This window comes from Mustela nivalis (genome assembly GCF_964662115.1).
Source record: "Mustela nivalis genome assembly, chromosome: 8".
NCBI classification, from domain to species: domain Eukaryota; kingdom Metazoa; phylum Chordata; class Mammalia; order Carnivora; family Mustelidae; genus Mustela; species Mustela nivalis.
This window is the reverse complement of record NC_139027.1, coordinates 105332068-105351382: the sequence shown is the minus strand read 5'-3', so window position 1 is coordinate 105351382 and position 19315 is coordinate 105332068. Positions and strand designations below refer to the sequence as shown.

At 39.2% G+C, this 19315-nt stretch overlaps 2 protein-coding genes across 6 annotated transcripts in view; one reads left to right on the top strand and one right to left on the bottom strand.

Annotated features, from left to right (window-relative positions):
* The window catches only part of MACROD2 (mono-ADP ribosylhydrolase 2), a 1944634-nt gene that overhangs the window by 854651 nt on the left and 1070668 nt on the right, over nt 1–19315 (top strand). The window contains exon 6 of one of the 5 annotated variants that reach the window (XM_082743705.1): nt 15516–15597. The exons of the other annotated variants lie outside the window; for them this stretch is intronic. Within the exon in view, the coding sequence (XP_082599831.1) occupies nt 15516–15526 (11 nt within the window). The 3' untranslated portion in view covers nt 15527–15597. Of the gene's footprint in view, nt 1–15515; nt 15598–19315 lie in introns of those variants that run through there. 5 annotated transcript variants of the gene reach the window in all.
* The window catches only part of LOC309871040 (uncharacterized protein), a 243437-nt gene that overhangs the window by 13994 nt on the left and 210128 nt on the right, over nt 1–19315 (bottom strand). The window lies entirely within an intron of this gene.

Below are 19315 nucleotides of genomic sequence, written 5' to 3'. Positions count from 1 at the left end.
ACAGAGCATCTTTAACATTTTCAAATGTTATTTCCAACCCTTAAATTGGAATTTGTTATTTAAGAAAGATTCCATAATAGGTATAAAGATCTCATTGTGCTTTATATGGTTTTCTGTTAAATTTACCAAGATCTGTTTTATTGCATTAAACATACTTAGTTTCATTAAAGATGCTTAGGCTTCCCTCCTTTTCAATGCCTCTTACCCCCTCTATGTACACAAATCCAGCAACCTAATCAAGTCGCCTTTGATCAAATTTAATTTGGATTTTTCCCTAGTAAGGCTGTCTGGTGGCAGTTAAATAGAATTTAATTAAAATAAATATGCACAAGATTCAATAGAGCTTAATTATCTGATTTGACTGGGTAAGATTTGGCAGAAAGTCTAGACATTGTAAGATACACCTACAGTTGACTTGGATAAAGGTTTAGTAAAACAGAAGCCAGCATTCACAAAAGGGGGAAGAGGAGAGAAACACAGTTGTGAAAGCTGTCTATACTTTTAGGTAGAATTCTCAATACACAAAACGTGTCCTGTTGCATTTGTACCTACAGTCAAAATTGGGTTGTTTTATATCTTTCTATTTTATTAAAATCATAAAATGGAAGTGTGGAAAAACTAGGCACTCCACTTGTTAAATAGCAATTTAGATTGACAAGCTATTTTTCCCAAATTTGATTTCTGGCTCCATTAAACCGGTGCTTCTCAACCTTTAATATGGACATGAATAACCCAGTGATTTTGTAAAAATACAGGATCTGATTCAGTAGGTCTGGGGCAAAGCCTGAGATTCTGCATCTAATAAGCTTCTGGTGATGTCCAGACTGTTGTCTGAGGACCACACTTGAAGAATAAGGTCCCAGGCAGCGAATGAAAACAACTGACTTGGGACAGTTACCGTCACCATCACCCACCATAACTGTACCAGTAATGATATTTAAATAACATGACCTCGCAACTGTGGTGTTTTTATATTATTTCCATTATCTCGGTTTTATCTCTTTACATTGTGTAGTGTCCTATGCTTTATCTCAGCTTGGTTTTCCCTGTAAAGCCAATTGATAAAATATTAATTTCAGAGTCTCACCCTCTCTGGTTCAGCATGAACAAAATGTAGACAGATTTCTCCTGCAGAGAGTGTTCTCCAGATCTCATTACTTCTCTCAGGGTTCACTCAGGTGGGCATCTATGCTCATTATGACATTTTTCTCACCAATAATAGGTCCATGTCTTTATTCTGTAAGGCTGGTTTTCTCACTGTCCTCCACCACATGAGCTAGTTTCATTCCTGATTCCAAATTCTGCACGTGCACTCTCTTGACTAAAATGCTCATATTTATATAACCTGTCCCTCATGAAACTTCCTCGAAAGCTCCTTCCAGCCCTCACAGGCTCATCTAACAGAGCTGAGCAGGGTGAAGCTCAGTAGTTGCCTGTTGGAATTGGATTGATGTATACAGGGATATGATCTTCATTTTATTATTTATTTATTTATTTTTAATTTCTTTTCAGCCTAACAGTATTCATTGTTTTTGCACCACACCCAGTGCTCCATGCAATCGGTGCCCTCCTTAATACCCACCACCTGGCTCCCCCAACCTCCCACCCCCCACCCCTTCAAAACCCTCAGATTGTCTTTCAGAGTCCATAGTCTCTCATGGTTCACCTCCCCTTCCAATTTCCCCCAACTCCCTTCTCTTCTCCATCTCCCCATGTCCTCCATGTTATTTGTTATGCTCCACAAATAAGTGAAACCATATGATAATTGACTCTCTCTGCTTGACTTATTTCACTCAGCATAATCTCTTCATTTTTTAAAAATTTTGTTTTATTTTGTTTTTTCTCTCTTTTTTTTTAAGATTTTATTTATTTGACAGAGAGAGATCACAAGTAGGCAGAGAGGCAGGCAGAGAGAGAGAGAGAGAGAGACAGGAGGAAGCAGGCTCCCTGCCTAGCAGAGAGCCTGATGCGGGACTTGATCCCAGGACCCGGGATCATGACCTGAGCTGAAGGCAGAGGCTTTAACCCACTGAGCCACCCAGGCGCCCTAATCTCTTCGTTTTAAAGCAACCCAACACTGGTGCCCATCAACTCCTAATGCATGTTTGTTGTTGTTTGTTTATTTTTGGCAATGTATCAGGAAATTTCTATAGTGGAATATGTATTGAGGTATGGCAATGAAATACTGCCTTAGCACACACAAGCTCAGATGTAATACCACAAGTTATAAATAGTCCTCATTTAGAAAACTCTGAATTAAAAGCCACAAAGTTAATAGGTAATTAATGTGTAAAGTGAAAGTTTTGATTTAGAGAAAAGGAAGCAGTTAGACAATTAAATACTAATTTCAAGGAATTTTCACAGAAGGTCAATAAAATTTAAATATTAATCAGTAACAATCAGTGCCTCTGTGAAGTTATTTAATCAATAGGGAAATGTTTTATATACTAGCCTCACTTGGAGGGTATTTGTTAGAAAGAGAGTTACTTGATACATTTTTGTTACTTTTATGGGTTACGTAGAGATTGGGCACATGCAACAAGGTGATGGGTATGCCCAAAGGGTACAGCTGGGATATGTGGTTAAGCCAGAGCAGGGATCTGAGTGAAGTTCTGACCAAGGGTGGGACAAGGTGACTATGACCTATTGGGCCTTGGCCAGCAGAATTTCTTGGGAAATTTAGGAGAATTTTCCCTGACTACCACCTTGGATGAGGACCTTGAGATGTTGCCAAAGTTTCAACACTCTGTGGTAGGGGGGGAAAAAAAAAGAAAAAGGGAAGAAAACTGCAATCTGGATCCAAATTATGGAATAGTCATCTAAGTGAATATTCCAGAAGATAAATGCAGTAAATACTTGAATTAATTTTATCTTTTAGGGCAACTGTTAACCCGTTGGAGTGGCCTTTTTCGATTTTTTTTTCCCTAAATCTTGGATAGTTTTATTTCTCATGATATTTTTTTGTGGCCTACAATTTTTCTTTCATTTATGATTCCATTTGGAAAATGCCAGTGTCTACTATTTTTCCAGTGCATAATCTCAACTTACTTATTTGTTAGCTCTCTAAATATTATCTATGGTGCTGATCTACATTACATTTTTTTTTTAAAGAATTTATTTATTTGTTTGACAGAGAGAGAGATCACAAGTAGGCAGAGGGTCAGGCAGAGCGAGAAGGGGAAGCAGGCTCCCTGATGAGCAGAGAGCCCAATGCAGGGCTCGGTCCCAGGACACTGAGATCATGACCCAAGCGGAAGGCAGCGGCTTAATCCACTGAGCCAGCCAGGCGCCCCTACATTACATCTTGATGGTAGACTGGGGTTTACAATAAAAGTCATTCTCAGTTTCCTAAAATACTAAATAGAAAAAAAAAAAAAGGTAAAATATTAAATTAAGAAAGAAGGCTTTAGAGGTGACTCTTCAGCATTCTCATTTTATAGATAAAGATATACAGCTTGTCCAATGTCAGCCAGCAGGTCAGAGACAAACCAGAGCAATAGTTCTGCAGACCATATACTAAAATGTATGTTGCATAAATGCACACATAGATATATATGTAGATAGATATAGATATAGAAATCTATCTTTCAGATTGTTGAACAGCAAACATTAAAACTATGTAAGGTTCCTGAAAAAAACCATTGCAGTAGGGAGAACACGTGATAGAACCTAAAAAATCTAATATATTGGCTGATTGCCTCCAAAATTGTACAGATTGCGGGCCCATTTCTGAACGTACCCTCAGATAAATTGGAAAGGACATCTCTTCAATCCTTGTCAGACGCGATACCTGCTGTCATAAGTGCTTTTAACTTCTAGGAGGAAAGGGTAAAAAAATCATGCAAAAGAATTTATGCAAGAGACTACAGTGCTTTTATTTATTTATTTTTTAATAAGCCACATAGACCCTGGAACAATTGTTTCCTTATCTTCACTCTTCATCTTTTTTTTTTTTTTTTTTTTTTTTTTTTGCGGAGCAAAGTGGGAGGGTTAGCAAAAAGCTTGGTGAGAGGGAGAACTTTTTCTAGGCTTGAGTGCAGAAAGGAGTGCTGCTCTCCATCCACGTTCCCCTGTTGGAATCCTGCTCTCTGTGATCTGGGACCTCTCCGTGTCTCTGTTTGCCTAATTGCGACTTGTGCTTCTGCCCTCCAGTTCTCACTGGCCCCTTTGATGCTTTTCAGCAAGTCTTCTCAAAACAGCAGGACAAAGTAGGAAGGTAAGCAATCATTTCACATGAAAAGAGGACAGCGAAATCCAGGTGGGGGTCCCCGCTGAGATACTGTCTTCCAGGCCTGTGACTGGAGGCCTAAGCTACTGCTGTGACTGGTGCCTGCAGATGAATTTACAGCCGCTGGTTAACCTGGAAGCCACAACAGCTACTCCACCACTCTGTAAAACGAATGTCACTGGCTCTTTTTGTTTTTTTTTTTAAATCTTTCCTCAGGCATCTCCATCTCTAAAGCCCCAAACTAGATATATTGTCTTGTTTTGTTTTGAGTTTATTTGCTTATCTCATGCTTATCAGTTCACCAGTTCACTCTTTCCATTCTCTTAGGTGACAGCAGGAGTTTAACAAAGGATTGTGGGAGGAAGTATAATTTACCCAGATAGTTTAAAGAAAGAGAATTTGATGAGAGGGGCAAACAAGTATTGGCCAGGTTGAGGAAACTGACACAAGAAGGAGAGTGACTCTCTGAGCTCAGAGTCTCAGAGCTGGTAGAAGCTGTAACCACCCCCTGGGCCTAACGTGGAAAGAAAAGGCAATGTTACTAGAATCCGGAGAGAGCTAGAGCCCTTGGAGACGGAACACCCAGCAGAGATGCTGTCCCAGAACTCCCATTCTCAACTCCATTCTACGCACTGGAATTACCAGGGGAAATTGATAATCTCCTAGAGATTCTGATTGAATCTTTGGTGTGGGCCTCAGGAGTTTTAAAAGCTGTCCAAGTAATTGTAATGAACAGTCAAGTTAGAGTCACAAGAGGACACGCGCACTGATTAAGTTAGAGTACAAACTGCCCACGGGTCCTTTACCAATTTCTTTCGCCATAAGCTTCACATTTCTTCAGACATTCCTAGGAAGGAAAACAGGATCCCAGAAGTGGCACCTGTGGCTTTGCCAGTGCGCATATCTGTGGGCACATTGCACACGGTGGTGGCGCTGGCTCTTCCCATTTCCTGCCAGTCATGCTGGCAAAGGCTACATGATGTTGCTATAAAGTTCCAGGGGGTGCAGAAGGCTAAGGAAGAGTGATAAAGAAACGATCCTTACAGGTGTTATTGAAAGACCTGCGGATCCCTTACCCAAGAATTCAACACTGCCACAGGATGCAAACAGCAAGAGGTTCTTTATTGTTACGCAGGCGCCTGCGGGTGGTCAGCGCGCGCCTGCGGGTGGTCAGCAGCTCCTGCTAGCTGAGCACACCAGGCTGGGGTGGTGCAGGATTTTTATAGACAGGTACAAACAAGTTTTGGGTGGGGCGGAGCTGATTGGCTGACAATTTGAACATTTGAAAAAGGCATACTTGGTGTTAGCGGATTGGCTTTGGAGGACCCCCGCGCGTACGTGCAAAGAAAAAGGCGGGAGGGGGAGTGAGGAGGGGGAGTTGGACCTTATTACTCAGCAGAGAAGCATCCTGCCTACGTGACTATGCCTAGGCTATTAGCAGAAGGTATCTTGTTCAAACAGGAGACAAGTGTCACACCCTAAAAGCCAAGCGGTTACAGAAAGGCAAAAGAGCAGTTAATTAGTTAACAACTGGGGGGAAGGGTCTTTCATTATGAACATGACTATTTTATAGCAAATGCTGCTCCTGCAAATTTTAACTGCAACATATGCATTGCAGATACAATATGACCAATGAGAACAGCTTAAAAGCCTATTGGACAGAAGGCGAGAGGCTAGGGGTGGGAGTAGAGATTCCTGGGAAAAATGTCAATTACGTAAATGTAAGTTTCCAGATTGAGAAGAAGAAAAAAACACAGGTCTACCTTAATATTATAACATTAATAACATTTAAGTAGCAGATAACATTTGCCAGATACTACTGCTAAAGACCGTATATCCATCTTATCCTCACAACATCATCATCATCATCATCATCATCATCATCATCATCATTATTTTAGAGAGAAAGAGTGTGTGGGCGCATGTGAGTGGGGGTTCAGGGAGAAGAGGGAGGAGAGAGAGAGGATCCCAAGCAGGTTCCACACACAGTGCAGAGCCTGATGCCGGGCTCCATCTCATGACCCTGAGATCGTGACCTGAGCTGAAATTAAGAGTCAGATACCTAACCGACTAAACCACCCAAGCGCCCCATGACAACTCTATTTACAGGAACTACTGTTAGCCCCATATTAAGAATGAAAAACCAAGGCTCCAAGAACTGAAGAAACCTGTACAAGTTTGCACAGCTAGAAAGTATCAGAGCTACGATTCAGACCCTGGTTAACCCACCTTCAAACCCCAAGCTCTTCTTTCCATTGACAAACTGGCCTGGTGTATTGGTTTAAAAAGTGCAATTTGCAGGGCACCTGGGTGGCTCAGTGGGTTAAAGCCTCTGCCTTCGACTCAGGTCATGGTCCACCGGTCCTGGAATTGAGCCCCACAGCGGGCTTTCTGCTCGGCAGGGAGCCTCCTTCCTCCTCTCTCTCTGCCTGCCTCTCCGCCAACTTGTGATCTCTCTCTGTGTCAAATAAATAAATAAATAAAATCTTAAAAAAAAAAAAGAAGAATTTTAAAAAATGCAATTTGCCTTATTCTCTCAGGAATCTGTATTTTTAAAAAGTTCCTAAGTGACTTTTATGGTCAGGGGAATTTGATATTATGCTATTCTCTTTCCTGAGTATATTCCTTCCTTCCTTTCTTTTCTTTTCTTTCTTTCTTTCTTTCTTTTTTTTGGCTCCTATTTTCTAAAATATGATTGACACTCTTTCACAGGTATTTTGTAAAAACAAACAAATGAAAAAAGTGCATTATTAAATATGTCTTACAAATACTAAATGCCAGGACCTTTTCTTGGTGTTTAAGATGTGATTATCCATGTATCAAATGCTATAACAAAGATAATTTTTGTCCAGAGAATCTTTTTTCCTAAGTAACCGCCACATGCATATCCCTTAGTGCATCCTTTAGGGGTAGGTAGTCTTGGATAAATGTAGTCACAAGCCCTATTACTGCGTTATATGGATTTATAAAACAGCTATTTATTTTTATGCTGTAAAACTTTAAGAATTTGAATGTTTTAACTCATTTTGAACATATAGGCACTTTTGTCACCTACAGTTAGACCAATTCACTATTAAGCTTTGCTTTCTGTAATAAGATGTTCGAAGTTTTAGATAACAATATTTGTGAATGGACTTCTCTTCCCTACTGAGAAACAATGAGTGTGGAACCCATGGACCCTATTTTTAAAATAAAAAGACCGAACTAAACACTGGAGAATGTGCCAGGACGTTGAGAATGTGTCAGCTGTAGCAATTTTAATGCTATTAAAGATACCTGAGAAAACAATGGCTTTAAAATTTACCCTCTTCTGCTAATGGATATTTGGACATAAGAAGCCCAATTTGCTTTTCAAAAATAATATGTGAAGGTTTTCTAATCCTGTGCTACAAAGAGTCAGTTGAAGTCTTGCAATTTTCCCGTGATAATGTTAAGTCTAAAGGAATTTAAGGTACATAGGAGTTAACTGATGCTTTGGGTTGATGTTGAATTTCATGGTGACTAAGAGTTGGAGAATATGAGAGCTTCTGACCTTGACAAATCCCTCAGTATAGATCTAGGCACCATGGTGGTTCTGGGCCTGTTGAACTGGCATCCCTTCTTGTTGTTTCCCTGCTATGCCCAGTGTCACAGGGGAGCAGCCCCCTGCAGAATGCCTTCCCAGCTTCCCCTTTCTGCCTGCCACCTGCATTTGGATGATGGCAGGCACTGCCAAGAGTTAGAGGAAAGATAGAAGGAAAAGCCACAGGATTTCCTTCCTCTTCCTTCTCTGCCTTGGCAGCATTTCTGTGTTATTTTTTTCCCCTCCAGAGAAGCTTTCCCAGAAAACAACTTTCTCCACATAACTTTGGCCGCTGGGCTCTGGTGGCACTACCTTTTCTCTGTGTCCTTTTGGTGTTTTTTGCCTTTGGTAATTCCTAGGTTGCCTCACTGTTTCCTTACTTGGCTCTTTGACTTTCCTGCCACCTGCGAAACCGACTCCCTGAGTTAAATTCCCTTCACTTAAGTTACTAATCGGCTGTGTGTTCCTGGTTGAACCTTAACCGATAAACGTTGCCATTTAAATACTGGAAGTTTGCTGGTGTTAGTTCTTCTACGGAAAAATAATCACAACTCCCTCTACAAGTTCTCGGCTTTTCAGAATGTGTTATTTCCACAAAAAAAAACTTGTTCAAATCTTATCTTTTAATATCATTTATTAATTTATAATTTAATTACTACTACTAAAGCTAATAAATGCATCTTCAAATATATATCAAATTTGGCCATATTGGGAGTGATTAATGACATTACCATGCGTTCCCAAATAAACTTTTTCTTTTTTAATGCTCACCTGAAGGAAGCTTCCTTTGTCAGCTCTATTTAATTAAAGATTGTCTTGTGATGATAAAACAAGCTCAATTCCAGTCTCGATTTAAATGGCATTGCTTTTTCTTAAAACGCTAAGTGATTTGTAGCTTCTCAAAAACATGTGCTTGCAACTTTCAATTTCTAAGGATCTGGAAAGCAGCCATTTTTTTCTTTTTTTTTTTTTTTAAAGTTTGACCCTCCGTGGGTCATGTATGGAGGTCAATTTCTAAAAATAACTCCATGATGTCTGCTTCTTCTTTGATGCAGTTTGAATTATCAGTGTGTAGAATTCCTGGCAAATAACAGGCACAAAATTAACTATCTATTGAGTGAATGACTGACTGACTGACTGACTAAATGAACACAAGAACTTTTCAAAATATTTTTTTCTCATAGCAGTACATGCTATTAGCTATTTGTAAATGAACTCACAAGTAACCAGGAAAAGCTTAAGTTATTCTTCCACAAGGTGAATTTAGCTTGGTTTATAATATAAGCAACCAACTGCATACCATAGAATTCCAGAACAGAATTCAGGCATTGATAGTAAAGATTAATGAACCACCTTTTCTTAATTGATAGCATCCCAACTGCACTCCCCTCAGCCTCTTGTCTGTCACTTGGCAGAGGCTCCAGCAGGTAGATACACTCCATTGCTTGCTGAAATTAAAAAACAGGTAATTTAATCTTCTCAGTGTTATAGATGATGATTTTTTTTTTTTTAAGTTGCTATTGAAACAACACAACAATTTCTGGGTGAGTAGGTCTTCTTGGTGATTCATAATTTAGTAGATGACATGCTCAAATTTATTAAATTGACCTGAGCATAAAATCATCCAGGAGAGCAAAAATTAATCTGTAATGCTGTGGATATATTCTTTCAAGAACAATACAGTCCCCATTATTATTGCATATTTGACTATTTCTTTCTGATTGTAGGTAAAGAGTGACCATTTCAGCATTTGTGAGGTATACTTGCATAGATTATGAATCTAGTTTATGAATGTGGGTGGGAAAGCATGCCTGAATGTTTATCCAGACTAAGCAATTTTTCGCATAGAATGTATGTTGGATAAATATGAATTTGCTTTAGGTTAAGGTGTTAATGCTACCTTGTCAAGAAGAAAAAATCTGAAAAGTAAGTTAAATCAAAGATGTTTCATTTTAAGGAATAAATGTACCATCTCTCAAACTATATTATCTTTGTCTAAGAATATTTTTTCCCATGTCTGTAATTTTAGAACTCTGTGATATGGAAGCTGTCAATGTATGTAATTGAGGGCTCTCTGACTTTTGTTACTGTGTGCATTTTGCAAGTGTGGTGTTTAGGTGGCCTTGCTTGATGTTTTTCCAAGAAGCTCCATTATACTCATAAATAAATACTGAGTTCCTAAAAAAAAAAGCCTGGTGAATTGAGGCAAGTTTTGATAGCTGCCTTGTGAACGACATGATATTATTTTCTTGAGAAGGCCAGGCCTTTTTATTTGGGTCTATTGTATAAAGGATATACTCAGTGTAGATTTTAAGTCTTGTTGCTGGAAAGGTAGATTGGCTTATAAACTGATACTTTTGTTTCTAGCTAAGGAACTGGAAATGTGCCAGGTGACTTTCTCTTTGAAGTGTAAATGATTCTTCCTTTGAACCTGTGTTTTTTTCTAGTACGTTTAGAAAGTGAGTTTTATGTCTTCAGAAGAACCTGGATTCTAAGAAATGGAATGCTTAGCCATAGAAAAGTTGCTATATAGGTGGTAGGATTCCTATGCCCACTTGGATCTCTATTCAGTAGGTTACATCACAGCTTAACCCTGAACCAGTCTTCTATCTACATCATTCATGTCAATTTCCTGTATGTGTTTATTTCCCATTACTTCCAAAGGTAATTCCTTTTCTAGGAAATATTGGTGTATTATGTTGTCTCCGAATCCTCTTGGATTTTGAGATAATCATTGTCCTTCAGAACAAAACACTTTGAGAGGTCCAGTGTTGGACATAACACTTCCAGGTTGTCCAAAAAGTCTGATGTTGTGGTTGCACATCTCACTCCAAATCCCTATTCATGGGCTCACCTTACATGGCTAGTGCTATTTTCTGTTTTGTCTTGCCCCATCAACCTTTTAAGACACTAATATCACTGACAATAGATTTTTTCTTAAAGTTAGGCAAAGGAAAGAAAAGTGGTGGCAATTGAGAGAGAGAGAGAGAAGGAGAGAACAATAGAGAGAGAGAAGTATTTAGTTGTTGCCATCTAAACACAGAACGAGAAACACATTACATTTTAATGTAAATAGCATTGTTCTTAGAAATGCACTTGCCATTCTCTGCCACAAGGACACTGTCACTGAAAATAGCTTTTTTCAGGCCCCCAAATTCTGCCATGTTGACCAGTTCGCTCTTTTCTCTCCCATATCTCTTATTCCAGAGTTCCAGATCCCTACAGTTAACTACTACAGTAGCAAAATCCTCATTATTTTATTATGCAGAAAACTTGAACTCTTGAACCCTATGGTCAAGAGCCTATGGTCAGGGCTCCAGTTTGCATATCCAAGGAGAATCATTAAGGTGACTTCCCTCTCACACATGATAAGAACCCTCAGGAAATTTGATATTGCCCTGTTTACTTTTTAAGATTTTGTGGAACCCATTCTCATAGTTCCTCTTGTACTTTGACAAGAGAACCATAGTAACCATACCCACCCTCGTTAGGGGTAGTATGTTGTTGGTGTTGGGATGTCAAGGTTAGATGCGAGGTCATACTTTATGTGTTGCTAAAATTAAGGGAAATGCTTTTTCTTTATTTGTAATGTTTCTTTCCATATAAGGAGAGCTTAATTAGTATTATACTCTAGGTTTTTCTCTGTCCCCTGACCCATCATTATTGGTAAGTGGGGTTAGGAGAAGCTGAGTGTGTCTAGTCCAGTTCCTTCCTTGGGAATTAACCAGCCCCAAAAAGCAAGTACTCTGGGCAGCCTCTATGTGCCAGAAGACTTACAGGAGTGGGTCCTTGACATGGGGTTGTAAAGTACAAAGAAAGGTTGCACTTTCTTAGCTATAGAAGAAAAAGAAATTAGGGCTTTTGGATTTCTTTCTTTCACATGTCCCTCTGATTTTTGGGCAAATACTATCACTGATAAAAACAAAACCAAACCAAAAAAACCCAGCTATGTAATTTGTAGCACTCAGGGAAAATTAAAATGTGGGCCTCTTGTTCAAAAATTATCAAAAACTTCAAGAAAGCTACAGCAGAGCATTAAACCACATGTGGGCCCTGCTATGGATGGAGTCCTGTGCAACTACACAGGTGACATGCCCTAGAAATCTCTCCTATATTGATGGTTGACATTGACAGAAAGATTTTAATAGTAATGGATTTTTATATCCTTCTACTCATTTTCTTCCAGGGTTGGAAGAGATACATACTAGGAAAAGCAAAATAATTTGAATGACAATAACCAATGATCAGTTGTCTTGAGAAGAAGAGATTGTATTGTATCTCTCAGAGTTTCACTAAAGAAACAGAAACTCCTCTAAGTATTTCAGCTGGATTTCATATTTCCCATTAGTTTCTAAAACTGCTTGGAAAGGTTGGAGGATCAAAGCTGAGCGTAAAGTTCTTTAGCTTTCAGAGCATCTAGAAGGGTACAGGAGTCCAAGAAAATCAGTTAGTGATGGTCAAGCTACCTGTAGCACTATGGTGGATGATTTTCACCAAAGCTATGCCTGATTATTGCTGCAGAGGAGTAACAGACTACCATCAAGCTTCTTTTTCCTTCAGTACCTTGCATAAATCTTCTTGTTGATGAAATTCAAAATGGCAAAAAGGCATTCAGTGGTATCCACCTACTATAGCTTGTATAGAAAGCAAACTCTTTCTCAATAAGAGAGCTTTTGAAGAAAATTGGATTCTGCATTACTGGTAAAGTAGTGCTGGATATTTATATACATACCTAAAAGCAGAGTGCAGCCATTATTAAAGCAAATACTAGATGCTAGAAAAGATAAACACTATAATCTCAATAAGTTAGTACAATAGAATCTTATATCTTGTTTACACCAAACTAAGTAGCGGTTAGGGAGAGGGTAATAACTGACAGAGGCTTTGCTGTCTTCAACACAAGGTTTCCATAGTCGTGGACATTTGTATCTATCACACAGAAAGGAGAAGAGAAAGAATGGAGGGTTGCATGGCAGATTTTTATGGGCCAGGCCTGAGAGTGGCACTTAGCACTTCCATTGGCCAGATCTTAGTCACATGAGCACTCCTAACTAGAGGACATTGGGGAAACTAGTTGTGTGCTCAGGAGGAAAAGGGAGTAAGACAAATAGATAATTCCCTTCACATGATGCCTAATGGGGACCCAGATGAACTTTCTACCACTTCAGGAACCAGAAAATTATTCACAAGGGGAAAATGACTGATGATGTATATAAAGTGGGGCATGTTATTAAACCTCTTTATTTCTCAGTTTCTACATCTGTAAAATGGGGGTAATCAGTGCATCTCTTAGGATTATTGTGAAAATTTCATGAGATACTACAAAAAAAATGATTTAATAATAGTACCCAGAAATTAGCAAACACTCCATGAATATTAGTCATTATTATTATTAGCACTATGATTTTAAGCATATTTGGAAACAAATTAATATGTAAAATATGCTTAGCACATGCATGGCACATAGTAAAAGCTCACTAAACCCTATTATTGTTTTAGCTTACTGAGTCATCTTGGTATCATACTTAATTTTTTTTTAATTTTATTTATTTATTTATTTGTTGGGAAGAGAGAGAGAAAGAGAGAGCACAAGCAGGAGGAACGGCAGGCAGAGGGCAGAGGAGGCTCCTGGTGCAGGAGCCTGATATGGGAATCAGTCCCAGAGCCCTGAGATCATGACCTGAGCTGAAGGCAGACACTTAACTGACTGAGCCACCCAAGCGTGGCTTTAATTTACTTAAATTTATTATGACTTTCCAATCATAAGAAACTCTTAGATCTCTTCCTAGTTCTCCTTTCAGATTTCCTTTTGGATATCATCTGTCTGTAACTGTAGCTAACTGGGTCAATCTTTAGATTCACTTTTACTAGATCTAGTCTGATCTTTGGTGTCCTGTATAGGCCTTTATAAGTTGCTTCTTATTTGTTTATTGAGAATTGAAAATAAAATGGAATGCTTCAGATTAAAATGATAGGATTTGAAATGGAAAATGGTATAAATGCATAAGTATGTAAATAAATTGATAGTGTTCTATTAATTTATTCAGGAGAGCATAGTAAGCATTGATTGATGTTGATGATTTAATTGATAAGAACTATTTTAAATATGTCTGTGATTGAGTCAGCCATAACTTGTTTAGAAACTTCTGGATTTGAATGCAATATGCTAAAGGTAAAGACAATACTTGGCCAGATAGCAGTACTGCATTGAGTTTAACACATCTGTCACTGATTAGGAGGATACATTTATATACATCTCTACAAACATACCTATGATTGTAATTTTGCAAAGGTCATTCAGAAAAGAGAGTCACTGTGTAAAATAAAATGATAGAGAATAGTCTAAGCATGTCCTTTTAAGCTTGCCTCAAAACTAAATGTGTGTAAGGATTGGCAGGGTTTGCTGTTTGACATTCCTTGGTTTGAAGAGAGTGGGCAAGTGCACATCTTTAAATTCTACAAACATTGCTTGGCCTCAGTGGCATCTGAACTCAAAGGCAGGGTTTAAAACATTGCATAAGATTAACTGGCAATGCTATATCTCCATAAAAGACAGCATAGGGAGTGTCAAAGCATGATTGCTTAGGGCACATTCGTATGTTTTTCTTTTTGTTAGAGAGTTTGCCCTCTCTTTTATATGTTGTTTGATGTCCGATGCCTTTAAAGAGGAGCTACAAGAATTATTAGTTGTTTAAAGAGAAGTAGTAAACATTTTATAGCTAAACATTACAAGATAAAGACAGACTTAGGATTGGGGATCACATAGTATATAACCATGTACCCATAAAGCCTGACTACCTTTATTAAAACAAATAATCGAACCACTTACAATTGTCAAAAATGACATTTTCAATTCTGCCTCATAATTTGTTTAACAAATGCTTTTATTTTTGAAACAGTTGTTTGGCCAAAGTAATAATGCTGTTTATCCTTGTTGTTAGCCAGCAGAATTTTAATATGGCTTTCAAGACCTGGTGTGGGTTAAATTCAACCTACCCTTCAAGGGGCACTTAGGTGGCTCAGTCATTTAGGTGTGTGACTCTTGATTTGGACTCAGGTCATGATCCCAGGATTGTGAGATTGAGCCCTGCATTGGTTTCCACACTGGCCATGGAGTCTATCCAACTCTGCCCTAATACCTGTCCCCCTATTGGAGTACTTACACTTTCTCTCCAGCATACCCCTGTCTTCACTGAAGGTCCTCTCAGATATACTTCCTACATACTCCAACCAGGTGTTATCTCTTCTCTCTGATTCTCACCTGACATTATTTTTTTCTGTGGATTTCATCTTACTCATACGTATGTTACTATTGTACTGACAGGTGGACTCTGAGCTCCCTATATTCTTATCTTTATCCACATGTACTATATAACATAAAACCTTGCACAGAGTGAATTCCCAGCCAATAGGTATTAGGTATATTAATAAATGCATGGATGAAATCATTCTCTGCATTGAGTGATAAGACATCATGGTTAATGTTTAAGTGGACAGAATAAGAATGAGTTGCTCATTAACTAAATTTAACATATATTACCTGTATATGTAATGAATATGACCTTTGGCTAATATAAGGAAAAATATTCTTTTAAGACAGTATTAACTTGACCTACCATAGAAAATGTTCCGTTGGTTCACTCATATTGACATTAACCAATTTTGAAATTTAGATATAACATGTACACAGATACATTTCACATTTAATATGATTTTTTTTTCCAGTTACCTTATAGAAGAAGAAAACAATGACTCAGAGGAGAATGGGTTGGCTCTAGAGGGTGAAATGCTGTAATAATGTAGCTAAACCTGACTGAGAAAATATGAGAAATAAGCCTGCTTCATTAGCCCTCTCATGGAGAAATGACTCAGCACTGTTAACGAACATGATGAAGTTACATTATTCTTTCACCACAACCTGTCGGGTTAATTGTGGTATATACAGAGTAGAGTTGATTCAGAAGACAATTGATTATTGTGCTTTCCTATTATTTTTTAAATTTCTTTAAGCATGTTAGTACTTTACAAAAGCCTGGTTCTTGTCATGAAATCTGATGATGAAAAACAAACTGTGATAATAATTTTGAATGTACCTGGGTTTGGAAATAGACAGAAATTCTTTTGAAATGATGTTTAAGTTCCTTCAAAGCTGCAAATTCCATTCATAACTGATTAAAACAAAAAATTCTTGTAGGAACTTAACTTGTGTAACCCCTGTCTCTTTCTGGCCTCCTGAAAGTGGCCTTTTGTACTTTGGTGTGGAGATGATCAATATACAAAGTGTGTGTGAATGCGTAGAAAGCAGGCCAATGGATTTTTGCAAATTGCAGCATGCCCACTCTAATGTGAGACATGGGATCAATTTACTTTCAGTGTTGTGACAGGATCTGAGAAAGAAGCTTTATATCATGGAGAAGTGAGTCTCCTGTTGTCTTTTTATAAGAAGAGATGCGTTGTCTTCCCTCGACCCCAGGGTTGAGCTGGAGGAATGTGGACTGTGGAAGCCTGGTTGATCGTTTTGCTGCCAACACAATTCTGATCACCTTGTATGGCGTGGAATTATTTTTATTTTCCACTGCTTTTTGTGGGACTGTTCAGAGAACCATGTCTGTTTTCCCACTCTTTACACCCTTCCGTGGACATAGGAATGCAGCAGGGTTATAGCCAGAATCAGAGTAATCACTGAATACTGATTTGAATATAAAACCTCTGACCATTTGAAAGGGAAAAACCTTTAAGGGCCCATGTAATAAATCCGTAGGGAATTTGAGAGAGATGAACTGTGCCTAATTGCCTCTGACGCAACTGAAACACACAGACCTCTGTGAAGAGTGTGAGGGCAGATCCCCCAAATCCTCTGCTCAGCACTCTTCAAGGTTCAGAATAGTTCATGCATTTAGCTCATCTACAGCTGTGTGGTAAAACCTCCCTCAGCTGTGTGCAACCTCCCTCTAATGGCCTATGATGAGAAGCCGAAATAATTAAGTTGTATATTCAGAGATTTTTAAAGACAAACTGAAAACCGATGGAACCATCCAAATGATGCCTTGGACTGCCATGCATTATCTAGGGTCTGAACTTGGCCTCTGGAAACAAACACAACTGCCACCATAGTGTAGGTCAGTTTGCGAGGCTGGAGTGGTCTCTTGTAGCTGGGAGCTACAGCGTGGGCAACTGCAACCAGTACCCCTGTCCTGCCTGGGTGGTCCTGGAGGGCTGCAAAGCTCTGACTCCTCAGGACCTTTGTCACAAAACTGCATAATGCCTGTCTGTGCTCCTGCCAGTAAAACCCCAGCGAGGCCCTGGATGACCTGCCCTGGCCAGGGCAGGGGTGCAGCCCACATTGCCCCTGATAATCCTTCATCAGGAATGAGAGGATGTTGCAACAAAGAGGAAAATATTAGCCCAGGTGAGGGCCTCGCCAGCGGGATCTTTCCCCACTTCCCTTCTGCTAGGATTGTAGGTCCCTCGGCTTTGGAGCCAGTCAGCTGGGGTTCTTTATCAATTTCCTTCTTTTCATGGACTTGATCCACCACACCAGATTTTAAGCACTGTGACTCCAGCCTCTGAGTTCTGAGCTCTAAGCTCTGCCACCTCTGTTGGCTCAAAATTCAGGAACTCAGCTAGAACAAGCCTTGGTCTCTAGGTCTAAGAAACGAGAAGAAGAACTAGTGGGTCTTCTCACTGACAAGGTACTTAACCTCACTGTGCCACCTTCTCCTCATTTATAAGGTGAGACTCACTGTTCTTATCTCAGAGGTTTATTGCTGGGAATTGGATGAGGTAATCCATAAACTCCCTGGACTGGCACTCCAACACGTCCTCTTCAGGAAGAGGCGGGGGGCGGGGGTAACTCTCACACTATTTGGTTTGGGAAACCAGGCAATGAGAAGATGCGTCGTATTTTCACTTGTTTCTGTGCTGACAGGCCTTGGAATTTCCCTGGAGCTTCTCTATACTCCAGAGTGGTATTACTAGCAGACTGGCTGGCATCTTCAGTTTAAGATCTGTGGGACACTCTACAAGAATTCTAGCTCACACTTCTGTGCTCCACCTTTTCCTGGAGCCAGCACCCTCTAAATCTAAGTCAGTGAAGGCACTGAGGGGAACTTTCTAGGACTTCTAGTAACTGTATTTTTCAAGTTCCTGTTGCTTTGGTTTGCCCCTCACTGTCTCATCTTCCTCAAATTCTAAGGCATAAATTTAAGATTTGTATAATGCTTTTAAGTACCATGCTTTGCATGTGTTAATTCATTGAATTCTCATAACAATTCTAATTCAAACTCTTGTCTTTATTTACCGAAGAGGAAATTGAGGCACAGATATATTACGCAGTTTGTCCAAAGCCCTAGAAGGCTCTGTTTCTAAACGGCTAGGTGAGGATTAAGCTCAGGCGGCCTTGCTCCTTCCTGAGCTGATAAACTTCAAGATTATGCCAGATTACCAGGGTTATGGTTTGCTTTTGGCTTGTGACTGAATTTCCAGACCTTACCCTAGTTATTAAAGTATGGCAGGCATTCTATAGATACTTGGTAAGTGAATGTATGAATGAATGATGCTTTTATAACTATTCCAGTCCTCTCGTTGAATCTCTCCTCCACTTTTTATCTTCCCAGTATTTGGAATCCTCACTTCCTTATTTTACTAGCTATCTGCTTGTCTTTATATTGCCATCTCCCAATCAGACCATAAGAGATAATTTCCTGAAGGGAAGTACCACAGTTTATACCTGTTATATAACCTCCATTAGAATAGCTGAATTTATGACACATGGAACCCCAAAAATAGTTTTCTAAATAGATTGGAAACTTGGGGTGTTGAGAGATAAACAATTTACCCTCCTTCCCAGCCCATCCCTCCACTTTGCTCCCTCCCACAAAATGCTATTTGTTTGAATAGTTTAAAGATTAAAATATGACACAGCAAAACACTTAAGGTTAAAATAGATGAATAGATGAATAGAGTGAAAGGCAATTAGACTCTTGAATAGAAGAGATCAAAATACTAGGCCACTGATTCTGCCTCTTAAGATTTCAGGTCACTAAAGGAAATATGTTGGATTGCATCATGTCCATTTTCTTTTTTTTTTTTGTTTTGTTTTTAAAGATTTTACTTATTTATTTGACAAAGAGAGGGATCACAAGTAGGCAGAGAGGCAGGCAGAGAGAGAGAGGAGGAAGCAGGCTCCCTGCTGAGCAGAGAGCCCGATGCGGGACTTGATCCCAGGACCCTGAGATCATGACCTGAGCCGATGGCAGCAGCTTAACCCACTGAGCCACCCAGGAGCCCTCATGTCCATTTTCTTAAGGGGGAAAAAGCATTTAAAATTCCTTTCTGAAAATAAAATTGCTCTTGGAGCTATATTCAAGTAAGAGTCACTTATGTAGACCTTATGTAATAGGCATAGGAAACAATACTGTCAACCATGAAATTACAGAAGACACCAGAAAGCCCTCTTACACAGGTAATAAAAGTGGTGAGAATGGTCACATTTTCTGATGAGGTGTTTGGAATTCATTTGCCTT